Here is a 27,971-nt window from a genome sequence, read left to right as displayed (position 1 = left end):
TCAAAAAGCAAATTTCCTATACTTTATTTGTACTTGTAAAGGAGTTGTAAAAAAACTGAAACCACCATTGAAAATCTTGTTCAGCACCTTGGATAGCTCCCAACAGCCACACCCGCCCCCCCAATCAGTAAAGACTGAACATACCACTAAAGAGATCTGTGCTGCTGACTGATGCAACCAATCCATAAAATTGAGCATTGCAGATGTTTTCTCCAGTATAACAGCAGGAAGTGTTTTTGTCAGAAAATACACCAAGATGGTGTTAAGGTTGCAGGAATAAGATTAATGATAATATAAATTATTTGCATAAATTAAAGTATAGGAAATGCTCCTTTAACTTCACTGAAAAAATACCCTGTCCTGTCTTTCCCGGAAATGTCTATGAAGGTTGATAGGCTGCTTTCTTCCAGTTTTTCCAAAAGTTTGTATTGAGATTCTTCTATCATGTCTTTCCATTGGCTGTTTCCAGTTAATCCCCATTCCCGAAACTTCGGCCAGACAGTCCTGGGACTGGCATAGGTGTCTAGCCAATCAGAAGCAGACTGTGTTGCTAGTTCTGCCCACTCCAACGAGAGGTGTGGCTACAGCTGACTGGTCCCATACTGCTATCTGCATTGTCCCATCGTGACATTCTGCAGTTTTACTTCTTTTGAAGGAATTTCATTTTACTTCCTGAAAACAAACACAAAAATAAAAAAGTAAAACTAGATAAGAAAGACAATATATGTCACTCCTCTATCATATTGAAATGAGCTATAACCAAAAGAAGTGTTATATCCACTAATGCAGTTCATACTACTTTTTTTCCATTTACAATAACTAAACTATAATCAGAAAAATAAAACAAACATTTCAGCTCTGCCTCCAAAAAAGAACCAGATTTAGGTAAAATACCAGGTAATATTTGTAGCATCTTGTCAATTTATGCTACTTTACAACAAATTCCTCCCAAATTAGCAGTAATTGGGCCTGTACTATTTGCATATTTGTTACCCTCCAAACATATTATGTTGATCTTTTTTTAAAGTATTTTAAATATCAGTTGAAGTTAATGTACACAGTTTAAATCTCTGTTCTGTTGAAAGGAAAAGTGTCGTTCGATAAATGGACTCTATACACCCACCCATTGCTGCATAAACTCTCAATTTATCAAGTTTTGCTATAATGATTTTAATAATCCTTTTTTACTGTATTAAGTATTTTTTGTGCAAAAGGAATGTGACGTGATTTCCTTATGATATCACTTATATAGTGATTAATATTAAACATCCTCCTTATTGTAAAAAGCAGATGCTGTACCATTTTTATAGATTTTGTCTATTTTACCAAGTTATATAGAATGATCTTAAACATACTGTGCAATACTGTTCTTATTTAGACAAATCTGTCATTGTAAGATAACAATGAGCAATATTGGGTGATTCTGTACATCTTGGACATCTTGAGAGTTGTAAGCATTTACAAGCAATGGAACCGGTAAAGGATCGTTCCATGCTGAAAAGTGAAGAAAAGAAACACATTTTGGCTGTGAAGCATTCTTCAGGTGAGCAGATTAGGTGGTTGGTGATATGAGAAGATGGGGCGGTCCGGGAAGAGGGTATTACAAATAATGTGAATTTTCCTTATACAAAAGTCAGCATTTTGAGACATTTCTAAGGAGTGAATAACCTCCATAAACTGAAGGATGGGTGTATATTAATATCAGCTGGTAAACTGTAGAACTGAAATATGAGTTACATGGATTCTAGGATTAGTGAGCCACATCACCTTCCTGATAGGACTAACACATTGCATGATCGGTCTCATGATCAGCAGACTTATGGTTTTGAGAAACAGACTAGAAAATGGGACAGATTAAAGTGTCATTATGTAAAGAAAAAACAAAAATGTGAAAGACTGTTAGCCTTGTGTAAGACATGACCCAATCAACTTGATCTGAGACATCATCAAACACACACATTGCGGTTAGATAAAGACAAAGAACCACAGGAGTGCTGTTTATGCAAGACTGACAAGTAAAAACACCAAATGTTCTTACTTTATGTGTGGACTATATGTGAACTGAATCCCAGCCTATGGTTCTGACTGTAACTAACTGTAATAGGCTCTGCTTTAGATTTTCTATGCCAACCAAATGTAGAGCATGATGTCTCTGTATCACAAGAAAAACTTCCTTCTGCATGGAACAACTAAACAGCAAAGATGTACTTCCCAAATATTAGTCATGAGGGCACTGGATTCTTGGCTCTTGAACTGATCTCATTATTTAGACCTCAAGTAATAGTTTTTAGAACTTACAGGTTACCTGTAAATTAATTATTTGGGTAACCAATAAGGTAACCACACAGAAGAAGTAAAAGTATAGAGTCCCTTTAATTTAAAATCCTGTTATTTACCAATGTGTTTAACCTAGTACATATAATTTCCTGAGCTATCCTTCAGATAGAAATTCATGCAGGTTTCATACAGCCCCTATCTGAGCTCGGTTCACCTCCAACCTTAATGACTTCCAGGAAGAATGAATCAGCGCTCAATAAACACTGAGAAGAAACTAAATAGAGGGAAAGAGAGCTAGTGACTGTATATTTAAAGGAGGTCATCTCCAGCAGTCAGGTGGGGCAGTAATTTCATTGCATCTATGCGTGACAAATTGATATCTACAGTTATTCCACAGACAGAAAAGTGGACTGAATAAGTCCATGGGTTCAATTAAGGGCTTAATTAAAGAAACAGGAGCTCAGATAAAGCAAAAGACAGGAGGAGAAGCAAAGAATTTCTTGAGAGCTTTCACACTCACCTAAACCCTTCAGGAACCTGTTCACTCCACTGGGCTCTGGCTCTGGTGCCGACTCCAGGTGCTCCACAGCCCTCAGCTCAAAAAGCCCTGGGTGCAAAGGTGTAGAAGGTGAAAAGAGGAGGAGGGGGTCAGTTTCAATGGAGAATGTGGTATCATGGTATCATTTTGACTTTTACACTCTCCATCATCACTCTTCCTCTCTGGCTGAACTAGAGGATGCTTTTTTTAAAAAGAAGAAATTCACAGTAAAAACCTTAAACCTTGAACTCAAATGGCTATGGTCATGATAACTACACAAATGACTGAATGATTCCAGGCTTGTGGCAAGAGTGCCAATCTGACTGGAGTAGGCAGTTTGGTTGGGAGGTAGATCACCAGGAGGCTTGAGCGAATGAAGGACCAGGTTTGAGAATGTGCCTCCAGGCAAGAGATACACTTTCTCAGTTCTTTTCATTTAGTTTCATATTTAGTTTCACTAGTTTTCACCTCCCTATCCTGAGGTGTGCATTTCCATGTTCTTTTCTCTAATTTAAGCCACAGTGCCACGTTTTTGTTTTTGTATGATGCTGTATTCTTTCAGAGCCAGGGTTCTTTTATTTTTTCTTGTGTTTCTTCAAAAAAGAATCACGTTTTTGTTTGCATCTCAACGAATCGCTCTTCAGCATCCTGACTACCTGGCAGATGAAGAATAAGAGCTGAAATGTGCAAACCCAGCCATCTCCACTCCTGTTCACGTGGTACACTGAGACACTAGCTCTCTCATGCTGACCTTTGACACCCCCTCGGCGGAGCTCTCTGTCCTGGATGAAGCCAGCGAACATCTGGGTCTCCATGAACAGCTGTAAGAACTGCCTGGCTCCACGGGAGGGGTGGGATTTCCGGAAGGCCTCCCGGCACAGTGCTCGCGGCTCCCCGTTCCCCCCGCCCATGTGGAGGGAGTAGTGTCCCACCAGCTCCACAAAGAAATGCACGAAGGCCTCCGAGATGAGCTCACTCAGGCTGCCGCCAGGGCCTGTGAGGAAACGGAGACAAGCGTGCAGACCGAGGCCGATCAGGAACAGCGTCCTTTACAGCTTTACAAGACAAAACGCGGGCAGGAGCGTACAAGGCGCAAGGTGTGGCAATCAAGATGTCAACAGAAAACATCCAATTAATGTCCGTGAGAAACTGCAGGTACAGAAACTTCTAAGAACAGTACAAGGCCTGGAAGAAGTTAGAAAAGGTTCTGGAATGAGCAGTAAGATGTGCATCAATTGCACAAAGGATGATCTGAAATGGAAGATTTATACTAGAATTTCACTTAATTATTACTCTACAGCACGATACCATGATTCCTGGAATATAACCTATGTCAACCTGCCATAGGGTGGTTTAACACTGTACTTAATTTTGGGGGAATTATTATATTAAAAAACAGAGGGGAAACTTCAGTAATGGACACTATTATGTGAGCTGATTTACTAGCCTGATGTCCCCTCCAGACTGCCCAACGAAAAACAGGACACCCTCACCATCCCTCAGCGTCTGGTCCTCCTGCCTCAGGATGTCTTCCCGCTGCTCCAGGATCTGCTGCAGGGCTGCGTGGAGCTTGCTAGGAAGGATGCAGTCTTCATCCAAGATCTGTGGAGGACCAGGGGGTGAGGGACACAAGCCACAGCAGCACTCAAACACTTCTTTGACTGCTGAATTCAACTGACTAGAGCAGAAAGCTGCAGCTGAGGATGCTCTATGTATTTCAATTCCCGAGACTTCTTTAAAAGTTGTCAAGGGTTTAATCAGAACGGTCACTCACCTGTCGGATGAATCTGTCTCCACACAGGTCAACAATGAGCACCTGCAAAAGAAGTGGGATCAGTTCTGGTCATGCTGATCACACTCCCTCCAGAAACAGACAACACAGAGCAGTCAATCAGACCTAACTTTCATGTCTTTAGGACGCAGGAGGAAACTGGTTTGCCCAGCAAAACCCAAAACAAATGTCGTGGGACCATGCAAACTCCACACAGACAGGCACCCCAAGCAATCCTACCCAGGGTCCTAGAGCTGTCAGGTACTGTAGCTGCTCTAAATACCACATCACTGTGCTGTCTTCTGACAGTGGGCAGCTTGGGCCCATGGGAACAGCTCACGCATGGGCCCATGGGTCAAGACCAGCAACTCCACAAGGTGCCCTGAGCAACACCCCGAGCTCCACCCCAGACTGACAGGTTAAAATCTTTCTTGAAACAGTTAAGGGTCTGATTCTCCAAAGCTGATCAAGGGGCTGACTAAAGTGTAAGGAAAATAATTACTAATTAAAACTACCTGGGAATAAACATGGACAGCTGTTGGAAATAATCTGTAATTGGCCCTGGTGTAACAGTTACATATGTGTAAATTCACTGAAGGTTAAGATGACTCAAAAATATTCTAATACTTCTATCAACATTCTATGTTAAAAGATCATAATTCACAAGCACTCTGGAGTGATTCCATAAGATTTGGGTTCCTTTTCTTGAATCTCTTGGAGAACACTGATCTTTGTACTTGTCCTGTTTGTTTCATATATTCAATCATTTTGTGATTACTTAACTTTACTCTTATCTCAACAAGGCATAAAAAGCCATAAGCAAGTTTTTAAACTTTTGGTTTATTATCTGGCTGTTTTTTTGTATTTTTGTTTCTTAGCGTTTGCCTTCTTAAAATTTTCAAAACTTCTTAAAATACTTAAATAAAAAATCCAGAACATTCTATGTACATTTGTTATATTTTAAACCTGTAATGGCTGTTGCTTATGTGATATTAGTAGTAATTATATTTACAACCATCCATTTTCTAATTTGCTTCCCCAGTGCAGGGTCATGGTGGGAGCTTGGGCTGGAGCCTATCCTGGCAAGCAACAGGCACAAGGCAGGGTACTCCCCAGATGAAACACCAGTCCATCACAAGGTACACACAGACAGACATGCACACGCTCATAGCAGGACCAAAATTGTGTTTTACAATAGCCAGTTAACCTATCAACATGTCTTTGGACTTTGGACACAAACACAGGGAGAACCTACAAACTACCCCAGGGTCCCGGCGCTGTGAGGCAGCAACGCTAACTACTGCACCACTGAGCTGCCCATAATAATTATGCAAATTAATCACACTGGAAGTCAACCTGCATCTACTCACCAGCAACAAGAAGGTACTACAAAAATAACTGTGAAATGTTACAGATTTCACACTCCACTAACTGAGTAATTGCACTTCATCATGTGTAAAACATTTCTCAAGACCAAACTTGTGCTTGGTGAGGTCAGTGGGAGAGCAGGTGTTAAAATGGCTTCAGGCCAGGGTGAAGAGAGGGGGCGCGCTCACCTCCTCGATGGGCAGCTCCAGCAGCTCGGGCAGCGTGCCAGACAGCACGCCGATCAGGAAGGGCGTGGGCGAGCAGGAGATGTCCACCATGCTGGCGGGCAGCACGGGGATGTAGGTGTGCTGCCAGGTGAAAGGGTACAGCAGAGCGATGGCAGCGTGGGCACAGCGGGACAGGGTGCTGAGGTGGCGGATTAGAACCGAGAAATAGAGAAAGAGAAGAAGAGAAAAGGAAAGCAGCTCTTTGTCATAACTATTCTGACACTGCAGGTCCTAGCCAGTCTGTCCAGTCAGGGAGTTCCAATAGCAATGTCTCATTATCAATATCGAACATTGAATTCAGGCACAGCAGTTTACAGCCAAAGTGTTTGGTCTTGAAATGTCTTGAGGCAACAATACTATGGTTGTGAAACATCTGTTTCTGAGCTGGAATTTATTCTAATTAATGTAAAGACTGTTCTAAACTAGTAGTACCCTATAACCAAAACTCACTGCTTCCAATAGCTATCAGGAAAGCTAAAGAAAAAGGAATTTTTAAATGCATCCGCTATGACTATAATCCATCTGCTTCCTATTAAACTGCTGCACCCATTCAGCTATCCACTACTTCACAACACATTAGTTATTCCTCTCTATTGTCCTTGTTCAGCTCAAACCCACTGAGTGCTTCTACTGTATGTGAGCAGAGATGCACGTGTATAACCAGTTTACAACATTTACTCACAACCAAACAAGGGATGACTGTATGTCCTAAGTCTAGCCAGAGGCTCTGGGCACTGCACAGGGCTACCTGAGCTTGTCTGCCACGAAGATAACCCTCCTCTCCAGCAGCAGCGAGCCGAAGACCTGCAGCAGGCAGCCCACACTCAGGCACTGCAGGAAGCACTCAAAGTCCACGTGCTCCAGTCGAGAGTCCACCGGCCGACACAGGTTCAAGACCTGCAACACCACAGCATCAGGGGGTCCAGTCCAACAGCATTTCCAGTACTGGCCAACTACAGACCTGTCTTCTCATGCCATCAGACAATCACAACACAACAATGAACCCTGCAATTTGTTGATCAGCATTCTCTCCTTGTTCCAAGCAAACTACTGTTCCCCCCAGTTAGGCCAATAGTGGTTCTCCTTCCAGAGCAACTCCTCTTTAAGATCCAAGGATTACTGACTACTTTCACTTCCAGGAGTCATTTCATCTTCTCTTCTTTCCTGAAGAGGATAGACTGAAGAGACTCAAGGTGTGAAATTTTACTGGAAAGTAGCTGAAGATGGGTTCTCTTCTATCAGAGAGCACCTGTCTGTCAATCAAGTTCACAGCTTAGAAGGTATTACTGGTCTCTTTAAGTAACTAGAATTAATTGAATCAATTAATTCAAGGGTCCGATTCAGAGCAAAGGCAGAATTAAAGGCAGTATGTGCCATGAACCTAGAGGAGCAGGCTCTTGAGAAGCCCCTATCTCAGGCCAGGCAGGGCCTCACCTCGTTCCCAGAGCCAGGCAGGAAGCTCTTGACAGTGATGGTACGCCCAGGCGCAGGGAAGGGGGCCTCCATGACACTGCGCATGAACGGGTAGACCAGTGCGGGCGAGATCTCCCTGCGCCTCTCCACCTCCTCCAGCACCTAAAGACAGAGAGGGAGGCGGCACCCTGAGCTCACACACTGCCCAGGAGGCCGAACACCGGGACTGGGGTCCTCACTGGCAACGAATTAGTCAGATATGAAGGAAAAAGGCGAAAATCAATAACCTGATTCACTAAGACCATTTTAAAATCACTAGAGTCATCATTGATAATCATCAGCACTTCATGTGAATGTAGAAGTAGGCTTAGTACTTCTAATAGAAATCTAAATTGCGTTTGTATATTTGAATGTCCCTTTAAATACGTTTATAGAGGGAAGAGAGCAGAAATGCTGGGCAAGAATGTAAGTGAATATTTGAATGCTTTTTTTCCCTTGCAAATGCATGGAGTTGCTCACAATCCATGATAAGCGCATTGTGAAATACAATGCCAAGGGATATACTGGGTTATGAGGTTTTCCAAGGTAAAGGCAGGAGCCAGAGTATCAGTTCTAGCCTGTTGAGAGGTTCCAGACTCAGTCCATGGGATGCTGCGAACACCTCTGAATTCTCGGTCCTGTGCAGCAGGAGCCCAATCAGCCTCGCTCTTTGCAAGGGTGAAGGTCACGCTGGGTTCGTCTGCGTGCCCACAATCGCTAATGAGATACAGCCACAGCCACAGTTGCAGAAACAACAAGATTGGGCTCCTCAACGAGTGCAGGTGTCCTTTCTGTTGGACAGGACCTGTCCTGGGTATTTCAAACTGTGGTTGCCGTTTTAGGCAACACGAACATGAATCCCAACCTGAACCCACTAATGCTACAGCTTATCTAAGCACTGACTTGGCACTGCAAGTGCTGCACAAGACAAGCCGCAGAGAGCAACGCGGATTAGATGAATTTGTCTTCCACTTGCATGCTGTCTTCACAGGATTCAGCTCATTTTCAGCTGTACCGATGCCTGATGCAAGAGACTCGCGGAGGGGATCAGTGCAGTTGTCCCTTAAAGACCAGGTACGTTTGATGGGCTCAGAAATGACGCACATGTGGCAGCAACACAGCTGACTGAGCAATAGAGCAGGGATCCGAGTCTGAGCAGCTGCCTTACCTTGGCAAAGAGGTTGAAGCACCCCAGCCTGCTGACGATGCAGTGTACTTCAGGAAGCCGTTTCCCCTTCCCACTGGGCTGGGAGACACACCGAGAAAGAGGGGAGAAACTGGGTCATGACTGCAGAACCATGCGTGAGCACTGAAGAAACTTAATGCATTCCTCCACCCTGGTGAACAACCACACAGCGCGCAAACCCTGAAAACCTACCAGTATCTTCCGACAATAGCCGAACCAGCGGCTGCCGTCCTCTCCAGTCAGCACAAAGGAAAAGGTTTCACTGAGGACCAAGAATAAAAAGTCAATCTTCAGTCACAGAATTGGAAGTACTGACCAAAAATGGTCATGATTATATTACTCTAATCCGTTCATATTGCTCTAATCTTTTCTTTTCTATACTGTTTCAAAACTTAGAGTTACCAATTTGCCATTTAAGCCCACCTACAACCATTCAACGAATGAGACTATGCATTGCTGTCCAGAGAGACAGACACACCGTCCACTCATAGACCTTGACCCTTGATCGTCCGGTCCCTTCTCGCTCAAGGACAGAAAGCACAGACGGCAGGGCTGAGACATGGCAAGGAGAACTGAACTTGTGGGAGTAGCACTGCAAGTTCACAATTGCTCTGATGACCACTGGGGGGAGCTGCTGAGGCAAAATACCAGGGAAACTGTGGATAGGCTCTGAACCTCTGCAGCCCAGCTGGAGATGGACGATAACACACTGCCTAGCTGGGAAATATCTTTCCCAGTCAGCTAATTACATATCCTAGCATCAAACTCCCAATTTCTGGATTACAGAGACTATTCTGCATGCACGTGGAGGCCTTAAAAATTTGAACCACTCCAGGGAGCGCTGTACCACCCAATCCTGAAAACAGACAATTCTTTGCAGATAACCACCTGATTTGCTTATTCTAAAGATCCCCAATAACTGATTTATTAAACCAGTCAAACGTTTTCACTTAATAAAAGTTTTAATAGCTTTTCCTCAAATTCATTAACAGATACTTATTAAGGGTTTTGAGATTAAAAGTTTAATTAGGTAGTAGTTCTAATTACCTTGTTTACTTTTCTGTAAGAAAGGCAGCAAATAAAGATCTGTTTACCAAGAGATGACCTGTGCTGCTGTTGGCTGATGTTGGCCGTTCTGTGCTTCAAAAAGCCAAAAAGTCACCCGGTAATACCAATACCCAGTATTTACCCAGTAAATAGATCTTCATATATTGGTAAATAGTTCCAAAACCGAGGAACATGTGCTCTATAATGATCAGTAACTAACAATGTTTTTAAAACACATTTTTAAAGAAACTTTGCAATGTGAAAATGATTACTTAAATTTAGATTTGCTTGATTTTTTTTATTTTCTCCATGGGTGTATTTTATCTTTTATTATTATGCCTTTTATTATCCTAAAAAGGCTTTTGTGAGCACAGTACTTGGGATACTTTTCTTCAAGGCACTATATAACTGCAGACACACTGGAGTAAAATTTCTAATGTGAAATAGCAACTCGTCTCAAGCAATTAGACTTAGACTAAGTTTAAGAATAACCCACTTGTGGGCACTAAGGCTGTCATTAAGCTAGATTCACCCCTTGCACCATCCTCAGGGAAACAAAGATGGTAATATGAAGTATGAGCCTTGAGGAAAGGAGAAGACAAGAATACAATGAGACGATCAGAACAGAACCTGGTGATCTCTGCAGTGGGACGCCAGTCCTGGGAATCTGGGAAGCAGAAGCGGGGAATGGCTTGGAGCCTGTCCTCAGCGTCCTTGGACTGCCGAGTGGACTTCTCAAACTGCCCAATGCAAGAAGAAGGTGGTTAGCGGGGCTCTGTTTAAGCGCAGGACTCTCACTCCATTCAGACACGAGCAGCTCAAAATCTCCATGACAACTCGGAAGCACTAGAGCCCAGCTTTTTAAAAAGGATTTTAAAAACCTGCACTGTTATACAATATAGGTCCTGTAGAAAAAAAGCTAAGACACAGCCAAAGTCTGTCAGCATAAGCTGCCTGTGAGGTACAACTGCAATAACTAATCAAACCGCAAAAGAAAATAATAGACATTTAAGTGCAGATTAGTAAAGCTATTCCAAACTGAAAATTTCCCACAAAAGCAATTTATTTTAGTCAGAAAAGACCTTCCTCCATATTTCATCTCATCTTTGATGCAAAACGAAGAAAAAACGGATGAAAAAATCAATATATCAATTAGTTTAAATTCATGAATCTAAAAGTGTTAACAATGCTCTTAGAATTCTTCAGAATCAAACCAAATGACTTGAAACACATGTACAGTGCTACAGCATTCATAAATGTTAAACAGCTAAACTATCTTTTTACTGAAATTGAAGTGAACCTGCTGATATTGAATTTATTACCTTGCTTGACGATCCTTGAATAGACTTTTTTTACCAGAATCAGGAACAAATGAGAAATAATAGGCAAATGAGTGGCCAGTGCCATGTATCTGCAACATTTTAACACAGGCCAAATTTCATTCTCAAAGAGGCCTGTCATTTGAATCTTGTGAACAAGCGGTACCCTGTTTTGTAAAATTTCTTATTTGCCACCTTGCCTGCCGTAAAGCATCTTCAAAATGGTGAGCACTAGAAATGTTGCGTGCTGATCCAGAGTCTCCAGCCCTGGTCCAGGAAAGCACCCGTCCTGCAGGTGTTTTATATAAGGCAGAGCTTTTGATGTGGCGCACGCACCTTGTTGGGGAACTGCTGTGTGATCTCTGGTGTGTACGTGTTTCCTGAGGGCTTCTTTCGCAGCGACACGACAACAAACAGCTCGAAGAGCTGCTGCTCCTGCAGCTCGAACAGGTCCCTCTCCAGGGTCTGGTAGCGGGGGTTCCTCCGAAGAGTGGAGTGGACATAGACCGAGCGGCGAGCCTGGCCTGGACACATGGCAGAGAAACAGACACACACAGTGTGAAACTGGATTTTAGTTGTATTTTGCAAAGTTAGAAAAATTATCTATTCGTCCAGCTGTTTGATTCCACTTGTGCCAAAGTATCAGTCTTATGTTTTTGTTTCCCCTTAAATATCTACCTACGGTAGTTAAATCACGTCCTTTTAGAGTATAATAGAATGGATTATTCTGCATTTTGAGGTTAAACCTACAAATCAGGTAATGAACAGTAACACAAATAGAGAAGATTCACTAACAGCTTAAGAACTGCTCTTGCTGTAGATGGTGCTATTAAGCTGCAAGATAAACATTTCCCCATGCAGGGGGTGGCAGGTGTGTCACACCAGCCGAGATGTCCACACACATGCAGCATGGGTACTAGAAGCTGGAGCTCTGTAGTGTACGAATGGTTCTGACCTTTGCCATTCTCTTCTGGATCACTCTCTGTCCCGCTGGCATCATCTGCAAAGACATGCACAACAGCTTCTTTATTCATGTCAGGTTGGGCAGAGATCCACCTGCCTCCCACCAGTCACTCATGCGTTCACGTGGTTTAGACAAAAACATGTTTACACTGATACCCCTCTGCAGCACCTTGAGGGAACTGCTGGCCCACCCTGTGCTTGCTCCTTCGCGATCCATACAAAGCTGTCTGAAAGGACTGCTCTGATCATGGGTTCTGTAAGGGCACAGTAGCTAAATATGAGCTGAGGCGAATTAACACCTCAAACTGCAGCTCATCTTGATCAGAAAACCCCGCTGGTAGGGGTCTCTGCCTGATGGCAGGCTGTTTCGCAAGAGCCTGCGTCCGTGCAGATGTACCTCGGCTGGGGCCCTCCTGGCCACTCGTCAGTTGGGTCTTCACTCGTTTCTTTCCCCTCTTGGCATTAAAGATCTCCTGAATCCTGTTCACGTACTGCAATTGGAAAAGAAACAGGCCAGTTTGCACTCATTACATCCAGCATTCACCATTGGTACGCTGCAAATAATTTATTATTTATTGTCCATGATTACACAAGAGAGAAAAGATCACGGGACAAGGTTTCAGTCTGCGTGCTGTGTTTTCCGACAGAAATGGTTTTCCTTTCACATCTCTAAATTGAGCTCTCAGTGAACCCCTGACTCTGAATTTACTCAACCCGCTGATGTGCGGATATCAGCATCACAGATTTTTCAGCTATTTCAATCACACATACTTAAGAGCAAAATCTATGGCATACATCCTAACAACTTACAGATGTTCAACTTGCTAACTCTCCATCACCAGCTAAGTAAAAATATAGGTAACACAATTTTACCCTGTTGGAACCCATATCCACTCCAACATCCCCTTTCTGCAGATTCTGAACTCATTCCACCTGGTGCATGGAGAGGGAACCTTGATCACGTCATGCTAATGGTGAAGATGTTGTTCCCTAGGCCAATCAGATTATAGCTAGATGAGCCCCTCATATTACTCTCTCACTAAGGTGTTCAAATCAAGGGTTAATTCGAAGCTACTGAATCTTCTCCACAGTATAAGAAGTTGATCTTGCCCTGCTCTTAATGTGTCTTATCCGACACATGCTCCATCCAATAAAATTTGACTCAGTGAGTGACAGAATCCCTCTACTGGGCTTGAGGCATCCAGCTCCTGCCATATGAGAACAGCACTGATCAATCGCCAGGCTGTTTGTTAAAGAATGACACTGATCTGACGTCAATACTGAGGAGAAGAACAGAGACAGAGAAAAAACTGGCCCAGTGCTTATTTTCAAGGTGGTCTTTTGGTTTGCAGTGCATTTTTGGACTTCATCACAAAAAACTGCAATTCTTTTACTGCACATTGAATGAAATGTTACTTCCTGAAGAAAATATATTGGAGCCAACATTTTCAAGACATTTTCTGTCAAATTGTGTTCCAGAAAGAAACAAATTCCTACATCTCACAAGCACAGAACAAGAGCAGGGAGAGCAGGTCTGCCAAAGAGCAGCTTTGGCCGTATAAAACAGAATCTCAGAATAACGTTTGGGAGCTGCCGAGTGAACTGAACCAGTCCTGGCACTCATCGCACAATTCTCAAATCAGTTCCAGATGAGCTGAAAGCTGCTGGCTGTCTCATTCACGGCCCTCAGTCACCCTGACAACAGCACTGGTGGAAACCTGCTGGTAGGACTAAATTATATATATTCCTAAGGGACTATAATTTTTGTTCCATTTGCATTTGTGATTTATTGCCCCCCAAACCAGAATTTTGATGGATACTTCTCAAAAAGAGTTTTGGATTTTGAGAGGCCTTTCTCTTGCAAATGTTATGCTCTTTCAAAAGCAAACAGGTCACTTTTTCTTGGCTTAAGTATGCAGCAGCACACTGACAAGCCACATCTCCTATTGTGCACAGATATCTGATTTGTGTCTGCAAAAACTAAAATCAAAATAAGTCCGGTCTGTACTGTAATCAGCGTACAATGACACAAAGCATTCAATGTTACCGAACACAGATGATGCCCACACCAAGGGTCAGATAAAAGAATGAAATGTAAACTTCCACCCACTGTCCAATTGCACAGAAAAGCTACAAGGCAGTTGGTGGACGCTACCACATTTACCACGGCAAAGCCATTAGGGTTTATAATTGTGACGCCAGGCATTTCAAAGTTTGGGATTATCTTTCTCAGTGTTTGGTGTAAATTATGTTCACCTTTAAACAGCAGTGCTTAACTTCTTTCAAGTTCTTTTTATTCTACTGTATGTACGCTGCAACTAACAAACACAAAACTGATTAAACAACTACTCAGGAATCTTGCAGCAAAAAGCTCATCTCTCTTCTGGTCTTTCCTCAAATGTTTTTCTTTGAAACTACAACTTTTCTGGTGCTCGAAATTTTGAATGTAGACTACAGGTGGGTAGATGACCAATTAGATCTTATTACAGGCATAACCTCTGAGAGGCCTCTTAGGACCATTGCTCTTTGTGACCTAAGTTAGTGGCTCTCAATCCTGCTTCCAGAGTATCCCTGTCACTGCTGGTTTTTGTTCCAGCAGGGCCCTTAATCATTAGTGCCTGTTATAGATCCAGCTTTCAGCATTCAGGTTTTGGTTTAAAAAATATCCAAAACTGCATTATTTTCAACACCTTCAGCACACGGAACCTCTATGCGGTCCCTCTTCATCTTGCTAATTCCAAATATTCATCCTTTATTTTTGACTAAATAGCTATTAATATGTGATCAGTTAAGGTATAGACAGGTGGGAATGTCATTGAGTCACCTTTTACGTCTAATTAGATCTCTGTTTATATGTAACAGATGCTGACGCTTCATATGTCTGCTGAGTTTTATAACAGCTGAACTCTACATCTTCGGGGCCTACTGATAACATAATTGAACTGCTTATTTATTTAGATTTCAAGCGTACTATTTCTAAGAACTTCAGAATACAGAACATACTTTCCTTAGTATGTCATTGTTTCTGACTAAACTTAGTTGATTATCTGTTGATGAACAGACACAGGTCAGAAAGGTGTTGTATCGGACATGCCCACAATGAGCATTCTGTCCCTCTGTAGAGGCCCAGCTGGTTGTATTTCAGGCCGCACTTGTGAGAGAGGGCAGTTCTGAAACTCAGGAATATGAAATTAGTACCAATTTCTTTTTACCCGGAATAAGCTGAAAGCAAATTTAACAATATGATCCAAATAGAATACTAAACAAATCAACGAGCCTGTGATTAAGAACTCAGTTTGAGCAAAAATCAGAAAACAGTGTTCCTGCATGACCAGGTCTGGGAATTATTGCTTTAGAACACAGAAAAATATGATCATATTATATACAATCCTATGGCTTCAGTAATTTTAATAGCAAATTTATTTTTCACCTTTCGTGTGAAACGTTACATGTATTGCTTTTAATTAATGCCTAGGATGTGATTTCACATTAAAGTATTATAAAAAAGATTCTGCTTATTATTACTTTTCATACTTAGCTCACTATTGTATACAGAATTTTTGCCATTGTTGTTCCCAAGCAGGCTGCAAGTAAAACAGGATTCCTTCCACGTAAAAGAAACAGCAAGATCATGAGTTGATTCAAAACCATGAACTACCAGTAAACTTTGAGTTTGTATGAGTGTAGATATTGCACGTTGTCCACAGAAGATGGAAGTTATACAATACTGAGATCTCCATATATGTGTTTCAGTAAAGGACAATCACCTTTTTTTTAGAACAGTTGTAATATAGTAGAGATTATATGACTTTGCATGAGTGTGTACTTATTGTGAGATGTTTATTGTAAAATAAACTTTATTTTGATAGAAGAAAAAATGTATTTCAGTGATGCTCATGTCCACAGGGCACGATGGCTACTCCAGAACTGTGCCAGGCTTCAGCAGCAGTGCGTCCCAGAACAGTCAGACAAACTGAGACAAGAATCCACTATCTGCCTCAGTCACTATTAGACTACCAATTAAAGAAACCCTTTAATCTCAGACACTTATTATGGTTGCAGTCTCTCAGCTTGATTCAACCAGCCATTCAATAGGTTACTGCGATCAGAAGTAAGTAATTCAGTATCTGCCCCTTGTCCACAATACACAAACATTTACCTAGGGACCAACAAGTGTAAGTCTCGAGAATTTTATTTTGGACTTTGTGGTTGGTTTTAGGGAACTTTTACAACTCACTCTGTCATTGTCTTTCATTTCTGTTGCCTGAGACTAGAGAAAGACATTGTGTTACTGAGATAAAAAAAAACAACTGAATTTGAGAACAGTGTTACTGTGTCCTTAGCCAGAATTTTTTAAAAATTTTCAAACAACCACACACTGGACACCGTACAAATGTGGGTGGGAGTAAAAATCTGGGGCTAACAATTGCTTCTCCCACCCAAAACAAAATTCACTTGACTCACTTGACACACACGTCTCTGAACACACACAGAACAGCAGTAGGCCCAGCACAGAGTACAGTCTGCTGAACTTCAGAGAGATGCTTTACTGTACTTCAAAGGGTCTCTACCACTTCCTGTCAATCGCAGAAACCAGACTTTTTGTCCCTGTGTAAAAAGTCAAATAAAACATGTACTGTACATTAACTCATATGCATCTCCATAGATTCAAATATATTAATATATTCCCTACATATTAGTACTCGGTATCGCTAAATATTTGGTGCTACAGTGCGCAATCACCCAACAGGACCATTTTCAGAACAGTGTAGCTGGACAAACTTCACACAGCATCTGTAAGGGATATGACAGCTGAAAATGCCAGATGTAAGCATTCCACAGAACGCCCTGTTTTTATTGAAAGAATTAATTTCACATCTCCACACCAAAAGAGAGGATGAACCAAGAGAAGTATGGTTTTTCCACAGCCAGGGAATCTTTTTTATTCACCAGATATAATATCCTGATTAACGTGTTGTATGCTGGCAGCATTTGCTAAACACAATTATGGAGGAGAGAGTGCGTGCCTCCAGCTCATTTCACTATTTTCTTTTAAAGCAAAAGAACAGTCTATATCTGCCCGTTTCCTGAGAACAGGCACAGACACTGAACTCTCCAATACAGTACACAAACCAAAAATGTGCCATAATGACCTCACTTCAGCCAAGATTCGGATATAGGCTGCACCTATCTGTCTCCAACTGGATTATGATATGAAGCAAAAGAACACAGACAATCTCAACTACACAGACAACTTTAGAACAGGGTCTCCTTTCTGGGTCCTCAAGGGCTATAATACAGAAGGTTTAAAATTGTCCAACTAAGCCTCAATAAGCTTTATTTAAGTTAAACCCTCTTCTCAGATCTTAAGCAGCTAAAGACTTGAAATCTCAAACACCCCCTGCAAAGCAACACTTCAGGCTCGGAACTGGGGACCAGCAACACTGCAAAGGGCTTTTCTGAGAGTTTTAAACGCTCCACAAATGTAAATGTTTAAATTTACTCTAGCACTTCAAGTCTGCGGTTACAATCCACATGACAGAACTATTTTATACTAAAAGCAGAACTGAACAATTCACTGCTCAATATTGACTCCTGGGAACTGCTGAAAAAACCTTACATACTTCTCTCAAGAAAATGTAAATAAGCTTGTTTTGTAACAGCTGAGACTGAAAATCGATCCTAAAACCACACTGTACAGGGATCTCAGAAGAGAAGCATCTAAATATAGCAGCAGGGAACTGCTGTAATTGTGTAGGGAAAATAAACATGCACACTGGATACATGTGTGGTAGATCTAAGGCACAGTAAACAAGCCACAGCTTATTTCAGAGACAGGAAGACTTTTGCATTCAATTTCTTACATGTAAGCGACATACGAAGATTTGGAAATTGTCCTACAAGATTCTTTAGAAGATGAAGACAGAAACAAGTAACTTTAATTATACAGTGCATAAAGATCTTACATTTAAGTAGAAAAAAACATGATTGTTTTTGAAAAATGATTAAAAAACAGCCGCATCTACAGACAGCTTTTCTTAACTAAAGGTCTGCTATGACTTGGGTGCTGAATGGAATGAAAGCAAAATCAATTCAGCACAGACCCTGAACCCAGCACTATGCAAAAGCAACTCTGCTGTCTTCATCAGATCTTCATCTAAGTAAGGCTTGAACATTCAGTGAAGTGTAATCCAGGGTTTGCAACAGAAAAGTGCATGCACAAAATCTGGAAACCACGAAATCACAACTGTATCAAATGCAAAGCAATTATATTCCGAAAGAAAGCATCAGAAAGCAAACAGAAAAAACATGCAATGTAAAGATTTTGGACTTCTCCCTTAAGCCCCTTAGAGCCCACTCCTCCAGTGAACCCCAAAACCCTCCAGGACCCAGCAGCCCCCCCTGCTTGCTGAAATTCTCACCCCCAAAGGGCATTGCTCCTCCATCAGCTGCCCCTTCTTCTGCTCAAGAGCCTCAGCATGGTCGTACTGCCAGGGACAAACAGACAGACTGCCAGCAATGCAGGCCAACTCTCTCTCTCTCTCGTTAAAGAGACAGTCAACGCAGAGCAGAGGCATGAACTGGATTTGCCGAGCTGCTGCAGTGAAGTCAAAGCGACGCAATTAGAGAGAAAGACTTTTTTTTTCTCCACATGCCACTGCTAAGACAGACGACCAGAAACCAGCCACGAAGCTGATATTCTCGGATTCTGAGTATCCTCTGATTCACACAGGACACTGTCTGGCAAGAAATCAATCCCTAATCTCTCGGTACCATCTGGCACATCGCCATTACACAAAGTGTCACAAATATATCCACGGAAACAAAACCAGCGAGAGACGTTATAAGTAGATGTAGAAAAAGCCAAGACTTGTAAGTCCTCTGACCAGCTCCTGCCTCTTACCTACTGTCTTCTGCTCCATTTCACATTGCATGCTTCACATTTTAAAGTACTTTGCTTTTATTGAAACAAGATTATTTTACTAGGTCTCCAACAGGATTCCTCTTTCATTTACTAGCTGGTTTAGCACAACCCTAACAAATGTTAATTTGCCTTGTTTTAGTACTACAAAGCCTCCCGGGCGAAACATTTTCATTTGTACTTAGGGTGGTGCTGTAAGATTATATTTAGTAAGTTTCCTCGCCAGGGCCTAGATCATTGATATAGGATAGGAAGAGCAGTGGTCTTTGGACTGGCCCCTGTGTACCCGTGTAATGTCAGTTCTACCATGCATCTATACTCCACGCAGACGTGCAGAAGTGCAGGCATGCAGATGCGCATACCCGTGGCTGTCTGCGCAGACGGGATCCCCCCTCCAGAGCTGCGCCACGAGAGGTGGTCAGCGCCGACCTCAGCGAGGACGCTCCGACCTCCCTCTTCCCGAAATCCCGGCCCCGCCACGTTTTGCTGGTGGGCACCTGTTGGTTGAAGAGAGTGGAGGGCTTTGGAGGCAGCTGGAAAGAGGGAGAGAGAGATGGGGGTCATTATACAGCCAGCACACGTCGGCCAGGGCTACACGCACTTCTTCCTACTCGCCTGTACGTTCTCCCCCTGGATTACAGAGACCGAGCAGAAAAAACACTGGCTTGATTTATCGAACACAAAAAGAAAACAAACAAAAGGACATTGGATTTTCCCCAAAAGTTTACAGTTTTGTACTGGTTTTCCCCTCCACTTGTGGGCCAGTTAGGAAGATGAAGAGACACACAGAGTCATGCAGCTCATCTCAGCTGTAGAAATAGATGCCAGTACTACATAAGATTAGCCAATGATGGGCCAGCATCCAGATTGCCAGGCTGTGCATTAGCTGGGATGGGGACTCTTTCTACACTAAAGAGACTATTTTGTGAGCGGAGCAGTTCCTTTACCAATGGTTCTCATGCTCTTTAATAGAAGCAAAGAGGCAATTTCAGACTCCACTGTGTTGGTGCATTAGGGTTATAATAATACAAAGTTTTTTCTTATTACAACAGTAAAACATGCAAACACAAGGTTACAGAAGCCTTCCGGAGCTCTTGTTCCTTTGTGTGCCGACAGCATGCAGAGAAGGTAAACTGGTCACAGGCTGACATCTTGTGGGAGGAACTAGTAATAACTCCACTTCAACTTGATGGCTCAAGCCGGACTTGTCAGTGCTCAAACACAAAGGAGAGAAGTGCATTGGGATATTCTGGAGCACTTTCCTTTTTCCACTCCGGGTCCCTCTCACACAGGGCTGTAATCAATTCCAACAGTCAGATTTTGTCACACGTTTCCCAGAAATCGAAACAAATCACCCTCGTCTTTCATTGCAGAAGGGGATGGGATAAGTACTCCGAGAGCATGCAGTTTAGTTCATCACTGTTAAATATGCAGATTCACTCTCGGGGGTCATCTGCAGGTTCTGTTCATGCAGCACACAAATGATTAGCGTTAACGTTAACCTGCATGTTGATTTGGCAGTTTCACCTATGCCATGGTTTCACACAATTTGCACCACGATGTCACCAGTGCTTTTCATGGAAAGCTTTACTACTCTGCGCTTGCCATGTACCACCGAAAACACACTACACCCTTTGAAAGAGGCAGGGGTGACGGAGGTTTCTGGAAAAACACCTTGGAAACAGCATGGTCCTACATCATGCAAGGACAACAGAGCTCAGACATCTGTACTCTTCAACAGGGGAGACTTTGTAGTAATAATTCAGGCCACAGTTAACTAAACCACTGGAAAGTAGAAGTTATGTATATTTAGGAGAAAAGGGGGCAGTTCTTCACAACAAAGAGTTGCAGGTGTTATGAACAACATAATTAACCAAGCTGTGGAAGCTGGGATTTTTTAGAAGGCGCCTTACTAAAGGCCTTTAGGTTAGTGTAGTATTAGAAACCAAACAGGCAAGGAAGGTTAGTAATGAGAGGGATGCATCCTGTCTCTTGTTTTCCTCTAATTCAGCACTGTACTATCTGCTGTAACGAGGGCTGTAACCAGCACTTTCACAGCCTTGAGGACGGAGAGCTTTTTGCAAAGCTGGGAGAACCAAGGCAACATGGGCTGAGAGACTGACAAGACGATTTATTGCTCATCCCTCCGGGAGAGCAACCCGAGACTGTCTGCAGCTCGGAGAAGAGTGGAGAAGGACACCACCCCTGGTTATGGCTTGAGCCAGAAGTTTGTGGTCACAGCCAGAAATCAGCTGCAGCCGGACAACATAGCAGAGGAAACACAAAGACAAATGTCAGGCAGTCACGGTACAGCAGGTAGTTTTCAGACTAGTGAAAGAATCATGTTGAGAAATCGAAAGGCAATTAAAAAATCCAACATTTTCACAAGGGAAAGTGTAATCCATGGAGAGGCACTGCCCATGCCCCTGGCGCTTGGCGCTGGGCGCAGCAGCAGAAGGAGAGGCACTGGTGCGACGCCCTACCTTCGGCAGCCTGTCCTGCTGCTGCCTGGGTATAGTCTTCCCTTTCTGCTCGTACACAGGAGACAGCTTCACATCCTCATAGGGGTTCTCTTTGGCAGGGTCTGGAGCCGGGAAAGAGCAGTTATAGTCCAGTTAGTCCAGGTAAAGTTTTTCTCAGGAAACTATCATCAACATCAGTTTTTTTTTCAGCTCCTGAAAGTGGGTGTCAGATGATGCAGTTGATGGAGGTTTGAGGCAGCTTTGGCATCACAGAGGGCTCATAGCCACTTGCAAAGCCAAAATGATCTAAGACATCCTCAGTCATTGCCAAAATCTCTTTTGGAATTGCCAATTCCTTTTGTTTGATACCTTTCCTGCTAGACATTTCTAATTGTTCCATCTGCAAATGAGCAGGGAGGGAACAAGGTCATGCTCTCCCCTGGCCTGCCAGCCATTTCACACCCTGTGAGCTCCAACACGGTTGTCTGTACCGCAAGCTTACAGGAGCCTGGCAGGAGAAATCCCCACCATGATGAGTTAACAACAAATCCCATGACTGAACTGGCGATGTTTGATCTATAGAAATTGACCTGCACTATGGGCAAATGCCCCTACTGTGGGAGAAATTCACAAATCCCCAAACCTGCCCTTTTCTGACAGTATCCTGCCACTCAGCTAATGACACTGCCCAGGTTTAAAGCACTGAGCATTGCTCCCCTTTGAGTAGCTGTGCCCCTTCAGTGGGAACCTTCTCCCACTGAGCCAATCATGTGCACATGATGCAGGCCGACTCACAGATGATGTCTTCGTAGATGTTGTCCTCGGACATGGTGTGGTACAGCCCCGAACGCCGTGCTTCCCCGGAGCCCTCCGTGCTGCTGGACACAAGGAACTGCAGCCGCTCGGCATCCTCAAACTCAAAGGACTTCCTGTGGGAAAAGCACGACAGATACAGTACATTAATTGGTACATTAATTAGTACAAAGAGGGGCTCGCCTCACACTGAAAGTGCTGCGCAGAGAAAAGAAAGCTGCACACTTCTCACCAGCAGCTATATCACCCTGCAACTCACAACTGGCAACCCACTGAAGCTAAGCAGGTGTGAGCCTGGCCCGTACCTGGATGGAAGAGGTGTTAGTGGGACCAGAAGGGGGCGCTCACCCCACAGTCTGTGTGGCTCCTAATGCCCCGGTATAGTGACGGGCACACTATACTGTAAAAAAGCGCTATCCTTCGGATAAGACATAAAACCGAGGTCCTGACTCTCTGTGGTCATGAAAAATCCCTGGGCGTTTCTCGAAAAGCATAGGGGTGTTACCCCGGTATCCTGGTCATCGCTCTTCTCTCCTGATAGCTGGTGTGTGGTGAATGTACTGGTGCACTATGGCTCCCGTCGCATCATCCAGGTGCTGCACATTGGTGGTGGTGGAGGGGAGTCCACATTGCCTGTAAAGCACTTTGAGTGGAGTGACCAGAAAATCGCTATATAAATGTAAAGAATGATTAATTATTACTTCTGTAATGACTGAATGAAACCAGCCAGTCAGCAATGTCTGCGATTAAGCCTGAGGAATAATTATTTTCCTAAAGGGCTGAGAGAAGCCAATAATTTTAGGAGCTCTTTTCTTTCATACAATTTGTTTAAGAAATACTGCTATGAATTAAATTAAAAGTACGGCATCTTCAGGGACTGGTTTCAACATGGGACTGATAAATCCAGCTGTGGAGACAAGGGAGGCCTCCCACCAACACAACATGCCAGGACTCCACGTTCCCGTCGTTCGTGGTTACTTCCATGAGCCCTACCACCTCACCTAAACACAGTGGGTGACTGTTAAATCTGCAGGCCTCGATGTACAAAGCATCTGTGTGCTTAGGTTTCAGCAATTACACTGCCAGATTCACTCAGATGTTTTGGAAAGCTTCAAGTTAGAAATTGAACATTAACCCCGTAGTCAAAGAGTTGTGATTAACTGCAGTATAGGACAATTCCTGCATAACGACAACATGATTGTTGAAAAGAGTCTAACAGAGCCAGGCACAGAGCCTCTCTTACAGAATAGCGTGCAGCAGCAGCTCCTGAGAGAATGGGTTGTCTGTGTCTTTCCTATCCTCTGCTCTCTGCCTGGCAGCTGCATGAAGTTAATTGCCCTGCTCCAAGGATAGTGCCGGCGTGTGCAGTGAGGGGAAAGCAGATTGTCTGCATTTAATTTTCAGGCATGTTCATCAACGTGCCTACAAAAGAACATAGGAATGGCTTGCTTTCATCATATCCACTGTAGCCTTTTGACCCGTCAGGCTCATTTGGCTGTTTAGAATTAATTGATCCGCGGATCTTGTCCAGCAGTTTCCTGAAAGGAGTCCAGGTGTCTTGGGCAACTTGTAATCACCCAAAACATCTGCATTTACCCCCAGTGGTTAACCATAACTAGGACCGTGCACCAACTCACATTGCTGTTACAAAGCCAGTCACGTAAGGATAAGTTCTCTATGAAGACTGCACTCCTATTTAGACATATTTTAAGAAAACCGTCACAGCCCTCCTAAAGCTCCACAGCGGGGGCTGGGCGTGGTGTTGAAACACAGGAAGCTGATGGCCTTACTGCGCTATCTCCAGCGCTGGAAAGATGCGCGGGTTTAACTACAGGATGTTTTCAAACTGCCGCGGCACTGTTCCCCTGAGCTCCAGTCAGAACTAGGCCAAGTTGAGACAATGCAGGCAGCCGCTGCCAAAACACATGACATCATGTCCTGGTCGGCTTCCAGCTGGAAGAGAGGTCGCTGGCAGGAGGCCGCAGCCTATAATCCCTCATGTTGTCAGCCAGCAGCGAGCACTTTTTACTGTACTCTGCTGCGAAGCATGTTTTCTTCTGCTTCAAACATGCTTGTATTAGCTTTGTTTAAACAACTCAGGGACACTGTTGATGACACTGAAAAAGTGGTCCTTTGCCACTCTCGGTTGCTGTAAAGTCAAAGGACAGCACACTTGGCAACACATCTACCCAGGGGTTCACATGATTTTCATCATTAGGCCCCACTCACTAAAAACAAGAACTGTCTTTAATGCTCCTCAACCAAGCAGACAGCTTGTGCTTATTGAATTAGTATCCAGACAAAGCTGCTGCTGAACTCTGCACACATACTCCTGTGATTACAGCAATAAAAACAGGCGAAGCATTAAAAAAACTGGTATACTTGCAGTTCTGTGCCTTTCTATGGAAAGATCTGTATACACAACTCTGTGCCCATGGGATTCCAAGTGCTTAATCCTTCTGAAGAACAAACTAAAGTAAATGGTTTAAAGTCTGATTTAAAAGATTCACCTAGACCATTTTTCTTAAGAAGGGTCAAGATGAATTCATTTCTACACTCCGAGACAAGATAAAACTACAGGATCTTAGTCCTCCTAATAGTAGCTGGGTTTGAGGAACTAACTGTAACTCAGCATCTGCTGATGTCCAAATATAGGCACAGATGAGCCAACCCATCCTATATTTATGAAGGCCTAGAACCACGAAGGGCCTTGGAAATTTAAAAGCACTTCTATACTGAACATGCAGCTAATTGCACTGAATGTAAATGGGGCAGGATGTGCAGTGACCCATTCTGGATACTGCATTGTGAACCAAATGGAGCTGAAGTAGCTTTGAATAATCAGAAACGAGCAGCTTGATGGCATGGCCATTGCTGCCTCACAGAATTTGGGGCCTAGGTGCGATCCAGGACCATGGCACCTTCTGTACAGAGTCTGCATGTTCTCTCTGTGATACCTGCGGTGGGCTACTATCCAGTCCAGGGTGTAATTCCACTATCTTGCACCCGAAGCTTCTACGGGCTCTGGCTTGACTTTCCCAAAGAATAAGCGGTATGGATGGATACCAGCATTTTCCTGTCGTGATCTTATGTCCTTGGAGTGGTGTGCGTCATCTAAAATTACCTCACTTCAGCACACTTGGTGGTCATTTAATTGCAAACATTTTGTTACTCTGTTTTCTTTTCTTCTCAGAAAAGACCCTTGTCTGTTTCTGTTGTATGAGCAGTTCTTAGAAACACTGCAAGCATGTCAGTTCAGTTCTTTGAAAGGCTTCAGTTTTTCCAGTAAAAGACTGGAAAGATTTTTAAATTCTCAGGGTCATTTAAAAAGGATGTGGGCCGAATACAGTCCAGAAACCAGAAAACATACAAATGGCTGCCATCCATTGCTGAAGGAAAAAGGTGTGTCTTACAGACACGAGGGAATTCAAAAGCTGTTTCATGACCTAAGTATATTCATTCCTCAGATTTCCGAGTTAATAAAAAAATTGACAAGTAGTTTTTCAGTAGACGGTTTTACCCAGATGGGTTAAAGAGACAAGGGGCTGAACTGGAATCTGTGCCAACAGGACACATTAGTTTAATGTCTCATCCAAAGGACAGAGCTCAAAGACGTTAAAGAACCTGCTCAAAGTTACACACATCAGTGTTGGGACTTGAACTGGGAAACCCCTGGTGAAAGACTTCTTACCTTCACCATTGTACATCTCAACCCGAATGCACCTAAGGACATCAGTGGCTGAGTCAAGGTCAGTGCCTATAAACTCATTTCAGACATGATTTCATGGCAATGGTGTTCAATAGCTTTGAGAATGTTTTATCACTGGTCTTGTATATAATCCTTACCCCAATCTTCAAGGATTAATTCATTTTGCAACAGATACATATCTGGGACAATCTTTTCACTGCAAGTTAGACACACACACACACTTCTGTTCTGCTCTTTCGAAGATGCTGTTTCTGTCTTATATGTAGAAAGCATCATGCAACAACAGAGCTTCAGTACACTTTAACCAACTTCCAGAGAAGTCATTACCGATTACCCAGAGTCCGCTCACTTTACACCATACAATACTATTGAATAACATTCCGTGCAATAAAGATAAGCAATATAAATACAAAGAAATAAAAAAATAAAGAGACGTCTCTTATTAGTTGAAGACTCATTTTCTGCTATGTATAGTAAGGAAATTGAACAAAGCGGTAGAAAACCCAGAATAAAAGCAGAGAGCCTATAAAAAACACTCTGCGATCCACTGCCACAGATGTGCACTTGTTTCCCCTGTGGCCAATGTGTTAAAGACTTATAAGGGCAGTTTGCCCACATTTCACATGTAGGGAAAGTCAAGCCCAGAGTGCAAAATGTTAATTGGCGCACAGGCTTGTAGTTACAGTGAGGGGTGCTTAAGAAGGCCTATTCAAACAGTTGCAGCACAAAACCTGTGAGAATTAAATCTGGTCCACATTCAACTGGGCTAATACTGAACATTCCCATGGATGACAGTTCATGACACAGGGTGTTAAATCAGCCCAGTACTGTACTGTGTGAAAGGGCCTGGCATACAGCTGCATGAGAGCTACAGTTCCCATGGTAACTGTCCACAAGAATTTAAGCATTCAATTCTAAATTATAGATCCCCTGGAAATGTACTACATAATCCTAATCTTAGCACACTGATGTATAACACAAGCCTCCTGCTTCCAGAAATCTCAAGACAGCTGGGGTCTTCGCGAGTCCCACCCTGGAATTCCTTACCTGTTCTTCTTTCCTCTGGAGATGCCGTTGCTAAGGGTGACGGGGCAAGGCGGAGGAGGGCAGGTCGGAGGAGAGGTGTGGAGGGGTCGACTCCTGCCCTCTGAGCGGTTGTGTCCTGGAGCCGAGCTCTCCCATTGGCGCCAATACCCCAGAGGGCTGTGCTCCCCAAGGTACTGGAAGGTGCGTTGGGGTTTGGGTGGAGGGCAGGGAGGGCAAGGCCTATCCACAGACACCTGCACCCCTTTCTCCACATAGTCGGGGCTCCTCTGTTTACTCTGAACAGCACCGGCCTCCTTCCCCCAGGGGACTTCCTCCATCTTTTTCCAGAACCCTCGGGAAGTGTAGAAATTCCCAGGCGGGAGAGATTGTCCAGGGTCCTCCGGCAGAAGGCCATCGTCAGGCTCCTTGACGGCCACATCCTTCCGTATCCCCAATCCATTTGCCGAAATTGTGTTTTTTCCACAGGGGAGGGGCTTCTGCTGCTGTTTGGTGCCACAACACTGGCCTTCCCTGAAATCCAAGCCTAGGCTTTTGGCTTTAGCTAAACTGGCCTTGCAGCTTCCATTTCCCAAGCTGTCCGAAAGGGTGCGAGAGGCTGCCCTGTGGCCACCTTCTGCAGCCAGCTGGCTCAAGCCCTCCCATTGGGAGATCTTCTGCCTGATACTGACACCAGGGTTGCGGGCCAGAGCCCTGCCCGAGGATGGAGAGTGCCAGGGGGCAGCCGCTCCTCCGGGGGCATGCATGTCGAGAGGGACGGGCCCACCCTCAGTGCAGGGCCACCACAAGCATTGCCGCTGGTCTTTCCCGTTGCCCAGAGGGACGGAGACGATGCCTTCCTCTATCGCTCACTCTCCGCCCCTCAGCTCTAGT

At 43.6% G+C, this 27,971-nt stretch overlaps 1 protein-coding gene across 1 annotated transcript; it reads right to left on the bottom strand.

Annotated features, from left to right (window-relative positions):
- Nucleotides 1-27,971, bottom strand: dennd2c (DENN domain containing 2C). The gene is made up of 18 exons (XM_088922111.1): nucleotides 27,102-27,971; nucleotides 22,328-22,461; nucleotides 21,554-21,654; nucleotides 19,433-19,603; nucleotides 12,546-12,639; nucleotides 12,141-12,185; nucleotides 11,522-11,709; nucleotides 10,497-10,606; nucleotides 9,012-9,081; nucleotides 8,802-8,879; nucleotides 7,616-7,756; nucleotides 6,930-7,078; nucleotides 6,143-6,320; nucleotides 4,590-4,631; nucleotides 4,309-4,417; nucleotides 3,567-3,809; nucleotides 2,798-2,884; nucleotides 1-672 (listed from the first exon to the last, which is right to left on the bottom strand). Exons 1-18 carry the CDS (start codon nucleotides 27,842-27,844, stop codon nucleotides 641-643), a joined length of 2,715 nt encoding a protein of 904 aa, XP_088778237.1. The 5' UTR covers nucleotides 27,845-27,971; the 3' UTR covers nucleotides 1-640.

The sequence above is a fragment of the Atractosteus spatula genome, chromosome 7 (genome assembly GCF_055471065.1).
Source record: "Atractosteus spatula isolate fAtrSpa1 chromosome 7, fAtrSpa1.hap1, whole genome shotgun sequence".
NCBI lineage: Eukaryota > Metazoa > Chordata > Actinopteri > Semionotiformes > Lepisosteidae > Atractosteus > Atractosteus spatula.
This window is presented reverse-complemented; position numbering and strand designations above follow the sequence as displayed.